The following is a 10,375-nucleotide window of genomic DNA, read 5'->3' on the forward strand; positions in this document are numbered from 1 at the left end:
AGGAAACAAGCCTGTCCTGGACCACAGAAGCAGCAAGGTGAACGCCACCGCAAATCAGTATGGAGCACCTCAACACACAGAACTCGGAGAAGGGAACTACAAGGCCAAGGCAGCTAAAATGATGTATTTACAACTAACCAATTCAAAGAGTTAAACAGTCGTGCTGGTTGCTGGGACACTAGCCCAGGACTCAGGAAGCCTGGGGTCAATACCTGCTCTACTGGACTCTGCATGTATGTCTCCATGCCTCCTTTCATCACCAGTACTGCAGGAATAATAACATTGCCTCATCGGACAACTGCATTGGGAGGATCAGTGGATTAAATGACTGCGGGTACTTCGATAGCACAGAAATGGGAGTCACAGAAACACCTACATTGCAATGGAAAATCTGAGTGCAGGTGAGAACGAGCGGCTTCTATTAATACTCTGTGTGCTGCCACAGCGCTGGCAGCTCACCCACGCCCAAACCAGCCGCACAGCCTCGCCATGACTTCTCAACCCCAAAAGCAGGAGCAAGAAGGCAGTGAGCAGCCGTGGCACGACAGAGTGGAGAGGAAAGATGCACCTCACCTGCAGGAAAAGGGGACATGTCCCCCATCAAGTGTGGGCATAGAAATCGGCTAGAAGAAAGTACAAGAAGGCAGAGCTCTGTCACACAATAATTCTGCCCTCTCTGAATGACAAGCAGAAGCTATTGTTTAAAAGGAAGGAGGCACTACGGGACGAGAAGAAAATAGCAACGGAACAAAGAGTGAGAAAATATGTCAGGCTGAAATTGAGTCCAGCAAGAATACAAGCACAGCTACATAGAAAAGGACATGACAACACTGACTAATAAAGTTCTTCAGACTTCAAATAAATGCCCACATAATTTTTCAGCCTATTCCTTCTACTCTAACTCGACCAGAAAAAAAAAGCCAACAAAAATAAAGATGGTTTGCAATCCTCTCTTCCTAGCCCCCAAAAAGCCATGCAGTGTAAAAGGTGACCACCTCCTGGTCACTAAAGGCTGCTAGATCTGTGCTAGCTACTACTGAGGTCCTCTGAGTAGGCTATATGGAGATTTCTTCATTCTCTCCTTTTCCTTCCTGGAGGTATGTAAAAGGCATGTAGATGTGGCACTTGGGGACACGGTTTAGTGGTGGACTTGGCAGTGCTGGGTTAATAGTTGGACTCGATGATCTTAAAGATCTTTTTGAACCTAAATGATTCTATGATTCTATGACTGCCTCTTCATAGGCTCATCACCTCTCAGAACAAATAGCTCAGAAATCTTGCTCAGTCCTGCACTGCAAATGTCCAAGCTCACAGTGGAAATGGAGTGTTAATGGTAAGATAGTGTTTTTACGCCAGCATTTATCTGAGTCTGAAAGCTTACAGACAAAGCTGTAAGCAATACCCAAGAGAAAGGATATGAATATTTAAATAGTTTTCTTAACACAAAATTAAATACTTTAACTACCCAGACTATTGTCTCTGCTATTTTATTGCCACATTGTTAAATGCAGCCGGACAAAATGCATACCAAACAACACCAAAGGTATAAACCGAAAGAAGGTTCCGGGAGAACACACTGCCACCATGCACAGGTGCTCGCATTTCTATCAGGACAGCAAATTCTTCGATTTTCTTCAAGTGATCTGATCTTTTTTGATTTGCTTCAAGTGATCTCTGCGTTGAGAGACCTTACAGGCAAAGGAAAGCCTCATCTGCAGCTTTCAATACAATAGCATATGAAAAATAAAGGTGCAAACAGCAGAAGACAAGGTCTGCTGTCTTACAAATCATCCCAAGTCCACATTTCAAGCAGGTACAAGAAGCCAGAGAGAAGCATGCAGCATAGCACTGCTAAATCAGCTCGCAAATATCAGTTCTCATTTAACAGTGATTTCCATGAGGAAATCCACATGTGTTCATCCACATACAAGACTGCATAGCACTTGCTGTGGGTGGTGGTTTGACGCTATTAATGTGCAACACCCTAAACGTGCTCGGTTCCAAATCCAAGATCCAAAGAAAGGTGTCTTTGGAGTTAACCACAGGTAACCCAACAGGAGCATTTTCTAGAGAGACACAGTATGACCTTCCACATCTCACATGTTGCCTCCCAGCTGAAACATGGATGACTTTTTCTCTTTTTTAAAAAAGGCTAAGAGGACTTAAGGACCAACAGATTCTTATTTATCCAGACAGCGGAAAGCACAGGAAGAACCACCACCACCCTGGCAGTGTGTTCCTGTCCTCAGCAGCTTTAGGGACGGGACAGAGATCCGGTACCCACAGACACGCAGCCTGATGCTGCAGTGAGCCAGGCTGGGATATAAAGCCTGTTACCTGCCTGCTCTTCGCTCCCTCCTACAGCCTCAGGTGTCTCCAAGCCATGATAAATCCATCAACACAATTTTAATTTTACCTCAGTTTTCCTTTAGTTGGATCTCCAAAGACTACTCTCCCTAGCTCCTCCCAATCCAATACCACCACAGGCAGTCAGTGACTTAGGAAACCTGACAAAACAAATAGTTTCTAATACCTGACCTAAAGCAGCAGCCCTGTTCAGCTGGAAAAGCCTGGAACAGACCCCATTTCTTTTGCTAGAATACGTACTGCTCTGGAGGAGAAATTACACTTATCTTGGATTCTACACTTACTTGATTTACAAAGACCCTTTTTCTTGGTTTATTATATGTGGAGGAGGGGTGTTTTTTTGGTAAATCTAAATCTGTAAATAGGTTTTACGGTTACTTGTATGTATTGTTTATAGCACATTATCTGTTTTCTATTTTAATCCTGAAGAAAATTGACCACTACTTTGTGGTACTTTGAAACCACATATTTTTCAAGCTGTTATACACAGTTGCCACTTCCTTGGTCAGCCGTACGTGTTCTTTTCTTTTATTTGAATTGTATTTCATGTGGTTTAATTGCAGTGTTTATTTACATGGCAATGACAGAGCATTAATTTTACTGCAGAAGAACAAAAGGATAAATAAGTGACCTGAATGGCAAAACTCCAAGATGCCTTTTGGCCAATACCACACATCAGTGTTTTGATCTACACAAATTATTTGAAAATTACCTCACTCCAAACCCAAGTAATGACTGAATTTATACTGAAGGATGAGGTTATCCTCCTTTCATTAATCTCTGTATCACCTTAGGCAGATCTTCTCCTTTATGTAGCTGTCTACATCTTCCAGTATTTGGGCTAAGGATGGAGTCATTCCCAGAGTCATCACACTTCCTTGCTTCCCTGAACTTACCCTAAATGCTACAGAGAGGACAAACATATTTTTTAAAATAATAGGAAAATGCTGTCCATGTTCCCACCTTTTCCTGTGATGCGGGGAGGTACAACACTTGCGACAGTGGGTTTTGGTTGACTTGCTTACCTCATGGGTACTGGCAATACTGGGGTTTGTCCCTGGAGTTTTTATGAAGGAACTCAGAGGACTAACAATACTGAGGGTTTCTGAACTCTTGAAGAAATTATGATGAACCAACACAAGGGCATTTTGCGTTGAGTGCTGGTCAGATATTTCAGTCACACAGGAGTTAACAAGTTAGCAAATGGCTGAAGAGAACGACAATTAGCCTGGGAAGGTTTTAACGTATATCTTGGCTTGCTGTGAGTCACGCAACTCCACAAGGCGCCATCCGCATATAGTCTCATGGGAAAACACAGACAAAAAGTGAGAGGTTTAGAAAGCAGAGTTTATAAAAAAAAGTAGTATCAACATTAGGAAAATACTGAATGGAGATGCTGCCAGACCTCCTTTGGACTTCACAAAGAAGCAAAATGCGGGTGCAAAGACACTTTTTCTTTTAGGTTGCATTTAATATCGACTGAGGGGTCTCTGGGCAGGCAGCTGCAGAGCCGTGACAGCCAGGCATGGGAAGCCTGCACAACAGTACTGATCTCTGCATGGTGCTGTATTACAGACAGGCAGAGAGCAATGGAGATGCTCTGATCACTCCTGCTCTGTAACACTACCTTCACTGCATGTTAGAGAGCCCTTACTGTGTCTTCTACCACGTCCTGATCTACGTGGGATTTTCTCTTGGAAGCATGTTTTCCCCTGTTGCTGCCAATGTAATTCAAAAGGTCTCAGTCACTTAAGTCTTTTCCCATATCCCTGTGCATGCAGTTCAACTTTCTGGCAGCTTTACAAAAAACCCAGCTAACTGTCCATTTTGTTTCCTTTTATTTAACACATGCCCAGCACATTCTATCACCCCCAGCTCGCAAGCACCCTGTTCATCAGCCATGGTGAAAGGGTCATCTCAAATAGCCCACCTCAAGAGGAAAAATCCAACCAGGTATTTCTACTCCTTAAACACAAGCCAAATCAATGCTACAGCGTCAGCTAAAACCACCTAAAGATGACTATGAAGCATCTTGTCTTCAAAAGCCTCCAAGAAGACGGTTAAGACCACCGACATCACTGTATCCTGAGAACCCTCAGACATGTTTCTGTCTACTGTATTCAATGTTATCAAAAAGTTATCAAAACCAGTAAAACATTCACCAAAAGAGACATCCAGTTCCATATTTTTCCTACAAAAACTTGCTTGGGCAGCCTGAGAAGCCACAGCAGAAGTGCCATCAAGCTCAGCAGACCTAAGCCAAAGATCCTGGCAACACAACTGGGAACATTCCTCTCCCATTTTAACAATGTGACACCACCCACCCACAAATAACACCAAAACCACAGATAAGTGCCTTACTGAAGACTGGGAAAGACGCATTTCCTTTCAACACCTGGAATTCCTGTTCTAGTCTCCTCCGTAAGTCGATCTGTTCAAACAAAACCTTCTGGAGTTCCTCTAACAAAGAGAAAAGAAAAGTGGTTTTGCTAATCTGTATAAATAATTCTTGAAAGAACCATTGCAGAGCAATTCATTACTATAAGACAAAATATTTAAGCAGTTACAAAAAAAAAAAAAAAGTGTTGCATAGACCTACAATAGATTTTGTGCAGAAAGCCATGAATATAAATCAATGTAATATATTATTTTAAAGTATTATATTACAGTGTCATGTATTGATTGATATATATGCATTAATCTCAATTATATCCACCCAAAGGTCCATATATTATTCATATGTTACTTGACAAGCTTAAAATATGGTGCAGAACAAAAGTGCCCCCTATTATCCTCATATTCTATTAAAACAAAGAGCAGTTTTATAATGTAAGAGGCCCTTATTTGTTTTACCTTTCCCCATGTTTTCTACATCCTTCTTCAGTGAATGAGGTGAATTGGTTTCTTGCGTGTGTTCACCTTAAAAAAAGAGAAAGAAAAAAGTTATTGATTTACTGATACTGCTTTTTTTTAGCATTGTCCTTGCTATGCAAATGCTTCAGAGAATCTGGATAAAAAAAAAAGAGGAAAAAATTATACAGAAAGAGTAAGATTGAGGTTTATCTACACATCTCCACATATGCAGCACAAATGTTTGCAAGACCTGCGCTTGCTTCTAGTTTAGTGAAGTACCTACTCCAGCCGTGGCCTCCTGCAGACAAGACCCGACATCTCCTTGATACATAGGAGAGTTCCTCTTGCACGTCACCTGCCAAACTGATCCCTGCTTTCCCTCTAACCCCTCTTGAAGATGCTCTCATCAGAGAATGACTAGGAGCAAGCTGAGAAAGGTGTAGAGCCTTCTCTACAGTCTCATCTCCTCTCCTCACAACAGGAAGTCCAAGCTAACTAGCTGAGCAGGACCTTGTTCCAAAAACCAAAGGCAAAATCCTTTCTGCACGAGCCTCTTTGCCTTCATCAACTCTTTCACTCATCACCTTCTAGAGCTCTATGGCATGTGCTTGTTGTAACAGGATATAATTCATATCCAGCTGAGATAAAATTGACTTTAGTGGTATTTGCATCTAAAGGATACACCCGTAAGGTCAACCAATTCAGAGACTTCCGTCTTAGGTTGCTCAAGTAACTTTTAATCACATAGCAGTAAAGAATTTTCTAGATAACAGAATTTGGCTGTTTTCAGATATATGCATGCTACTTCTTCCAGCCTTTTCCCTCTGCAAGTAAAACAAAATAAATCTTCACAAGGTGTTAAGTTCACCTGGATGACAGTTTGACTTAAGTATGAACCTTCTGACAGGTGTTATTTTCATTATCCTCTGGAACTAGGGAAATTTTCCTGTAATTTCTATGAATGTGGTCTTGAAACAAAAAGCTATGAAAAAATGTTTTTAGCAGAAAAAAATAGCTTTTTAGCAGAAATTAATTGGAGATTGTCTGTTATTTACAGCTGAAGTAGAAATGGACTCTCAATAATTATAAAAATATTTAGTAAATAACCAATTACTGAAATAATTGGACTAATTCTTGTTTTAGTCCGGCCAGTAAACACCTATCATTAACTCCCCTGATAAGTAATCACAAGACATACATGTAAAGCAAGTCATGTCTTTATGTATTTGAAAGAAAGAATTATGGAGGAAGTACCTTGGGTTTTTTTGAAAATAGAAAGCCATAGCACTGAATAGGTCATCACACCACAGACAAGATAGCAGTTACTTAAAAAACTTGTGCTGTCACCATGCATTTGATAGTTGGTCATCACAATAAGCTAATTTTGAAGTTGAATTGGAAAGTCTTGTTTTAGATGCAGTCAGAAATCTTTCCGCAAAACATTTATTTCTGTTTTTCAAAATCAATGCATTCTTATATCTAGAGTAAACCTTGAAGTCACAGTATATGAAACATATCCAATATTCATGCATTTTAGCATCTGCTATCTCTTCATTCCTTAAAAAAAAAAGCAACCATTCAGGCATACACATTTACAAAACGGATCTCCGGTGCCAGCAATTCCATTTTAAAAATCTGTTTACATAACACAGTAATTACAAAAATCATTTTTGTATGATATCTGATAAAAACAAATATTTTCTGCAGGTAAGTTGTCTCACCACACTAAAAGAAATAGCAAGCTTAAAAATATATCACCTTTTGGGCAGTGGTTTGAGGTGCTTCCATAATCTAAAATGGTCTTTTTTTTTTTTTTTTTTTAGTTAAAATAATTGTATTTTAAACAGGATTGCTAGCAAAAGAAGTATTTTGTTAGATAAATTAGGGTACACAAAATCAAAAAGAAGGCATTTAAATTTAGAAAGGGTATTTATTGAATTATAAATACCAGTATATTTTTCCAATCAATGTCTTTCCTTGAAACATTCTTTTCTCAATGTTTTATGTGCAATTTTGAGGGATAACAGACTCACAGACAGAAGGTAACTGGATTTTTGAAGGGGAGGAAAAGAAAGAGGAAGAGACTAGCTCCTAGCACAGAGCATGGTGGCAACATAGCTCTTTCCCACTTGCTCGGTTGAGCTTTCAGGGCCGTATCATTTCAGGCTGCCAACTCGCTGGGACTGAAAGAACTGCATCAAAATGAAAATAAGGGCATGCAGCATGAAGAGTAACTTCTCCAGCATCTGCAGCCACCCTGCTAAGCCACGGAAAAGGCTTACTATAAAATCCCCCATCCTGCCCCCCAAACAAGTAAACAACAGGATGGGACAAGTGAAGGTATTTAAAGGCAAAACCCAGCATATACGGTTTTAAAGACTAACTGTGCTTTTAAACTGCTTTCTGATGTTCAGAAAAGCCTCAACATTATTATTAACTGTAATAATAATCAGATGGGTTTCACCTTTCCAGTCCCCTGAAAATGATAATCAGGAGCCTGCTCTTCTCCATTTTTCCATACTTCCCAGAGGCCTCATCATGTGTTGTGTACTCTTCTACCTTAATTGAAAGGGAGGAGGTATTGAATATTTAACCAGCTTCCTTTCTCTTAAATGTTAATTAAAAGCTAAATAGGTGTTTAAAAACAAACAAACAGAAAGCCCAAAGAATTTTAATCAGTCTAAGCAAAAATCACTTCCCCTTCTAATAGCTCCACCATAACTCTCTTGGGCTTTGCCTACACACAAACTTGGAGCAGTGTTTCAAACAGCAGCACTGAAAGCTGCGCAGCACCCCCAGTACGGACACCTAGGTTTTCTTTAAGAGGAGCCTATTTCAGTTTATGTAGAAAAATCAAACTACACCCCAACTGTCTGTTGGCTAGGGGGAAAAGGGGTTGAAGTATTTGTAGCCAGTTTAAACTGTCTCAGCTAAAGCTTTCAGTACCTCTGCTCTTCCCAGTTAGCTCAGGTGCACGGACATTGTCATTCTGGAGTAACGGTACACGGGTTGTATTTTACACAAATGGCCTTTCTTAACCTGGAATGTGGACATCCAGCCACAAAGGAAAGCAGAAATGACATATGTGAGTAGACACATCTCAAATTACTCTATCAGTACTCTGAAAACAAGAGGTCCCAATCTGTACATTGACACCTCAGCTCTTGTGATGCCACCATTTAATTAGCTCTACAACCACTGCAGTAGTTAAGATTTAAATTTTTAACGTAAGAAATGCACAGAAACATTTCTAAATGTATTCTCCTCAAAAGAAATGCATATTGCCCTTGTCGTACAAAACCAAACCAGCCATAGCCAGGTTACCTCTTCATTCTGCGCCACCCAAGAGCAATCTCCTGCGATCCTTCCTTGGGAAGCTGTCAAAGCACTCTTCAAGAAGCAACCAAAAATTTCCATGCTGGCCCAGACATCTCAACTACATCAATGGGAAAGTGATTTGCCCAGCGCAGAGCTCTAGCTGACCGGGAATACAACTCAGCACTCCTGACTCTCAGCCCTGTGCCTTGTCCCCAACTCGTAGTAAGAACTGCAGAGAGCACATCTGCAGTGCCAGACCACAGCAGCCAAAAAGACCCACTCACCTGTGTCTCAGCATCGGCCCTATTATTCCTGGACAGTACTGAAGTATCGCAGAGCACAGCGTGTCTGCCAGCCAGCTCTGCAGCTTGCTCCTACCAGGTGAGCTTTACGATTATGAAGCCCACAACATCAATGGTCTACCATAACTTATAACGTCCACTGTTAGTTTTAGCTGGAGAGAGCACTGTCTGCAGACAGAAAGACCACAGCAGTGAAGATGTCGGTATCTTCTGGGTATAAATATATATATATATTAGTTTTAAAAATACAGGCAGATGTGAATCCGCAGACTTTCAGAGCTCCAGAGGCTCCATCTGTATTTGAAATCAATTAATTACTTTGAGACACGCACAGTTCTTGTGTATGTCCTGAAGAAATTCTACCCTTACTGAAAATATTCATGCATCGTGCATATTCATGCCACTTTTGGGGGGAATAATCAGTAGGATAATCAGGACACGGGAAAATATGCCTATTTTAGGAAACTCAATAAGCATCTTTTAAGTGCTTTTCTGTACTGGGGCTGATATACATATCTTTCAAGATCTGGAGCTTCACATGTTAATTTGCCCTGAAAGTGGTTTAACTTTAAAACAAACTAGCTCCTTTTTTGCACAGATAAAGCCTCATTTGTAACCTCCATTTAAAGTTTAAAACGCAAACATCCAATTAAAAAACATCCGCATTGAGGTACTAACGGATAGAGGAGAGAACAGCTTCAGGATTTCAAACCAAAATGTTCAAAAACTGTGACCAACTAAAAAATATGAAATATTTTAGAAAGGCAACAAATCAGTTGGCTTTTAAGTCTGAACCTTATGAGTACATCTAGGAAGTATTTCATAACTTTAGAAGCACGAGAGCTAGGAAATTTCTGATTCTTGGTTTCGTTTAAATGCAAGGTAATACTCTCACTAGATTGCAGAACATGGAGCTTAATAAATAAATAAAAACAACAAAAAAACCCCCACAGCTAATATTGTGAGCTTGCAAAAAATAAATTCAAGATTCCACCCTCTTTTAATAATTCTAAGAGAGCCCCTGAGCTCCTCTGTATTAACAGATGAGAAAAGAGACAGGAATAGTAAATTAAGGACCCAGTCCTACAGTCTGCCAGCAGTTTTGTCTGTCATGCAGATCCATGAATTTATACACAATCTTAACTATTACTGTGCAGTGCTGGGTCCCACATCTGAAACTTCACCTTGTCCTCCTCCATTTCAACTTTTCACTTTTTTGCTTTTTTGCAAACAACTTCCATAACAAAATGTTATGGAACATTTCATGTCATTTAACTTCTGGATCCAACGCTTTACCGCTTATCCCAGTACAGACTATGCAGCCGGCCAGCCTGCTGCACATAAGCAACGCTGCGCTGTTTTCAATCCCCTACAAAGTACTGTAAATCAACAGTAACTGCATCAATATTTGCAGAGTTGTTCCGGATATATATTTAAGAGTAAACAAAAGAAGAAGCTGGCTCACCATTTCTAGCCTGAATTTTCCTGAAATGCTTGCCAAAGCATCTTTTACAAATCAAAAAACCAATGATGGG

At 40.3% G+C, this 10,375-nt stretch overlaps 1 protein-coding gene across 3 annotated transcripts in view; it reads right to left on the reverse strand.

The window, feature by feature from the left end:
- The window catches only part of SKOR2 (SKI family transcriptional corepressor 2), a 28,747-nt gene that overhangs the window by 12,292 nt on the left and 6,080 nt on the right, over window positions 1–10,375 (reverse strand). For all 3 annotated transcript variants that reach the window (XM_056325768.1, XM_056325767.1, XM_056325769.1), the window contains exons 4-5: window positions 5,221–5,286; window positions 4,729–4,827 (exon numbers count right to left, since the gene is read on the reverse strand). In XM_056325768.1, coding sequence (XP_056181743.1) covers window positions 4,729–4,827; window positions 5,221–5,286 — 165 coding nt within the window. The remainder of the gene's footprint in view (window positions 1–4,728; window positions 4,828–5,220; window positions 5,287–10,375) is intronic.

Source organism: Falco biarmicus, chromosome Z (assembly GCF_023638135.1).
Source record: "Falco biarmicus isolate bFalBia1 chromosome Z, bFalBia1.pri, whole genome shotgun sequence".
Classification (NCBI taxonomy): Eukaryota; Metazoa; Chordata; class Aves; order Falconiformes; family Falconidae; genus Falco; species Falco biarmicus.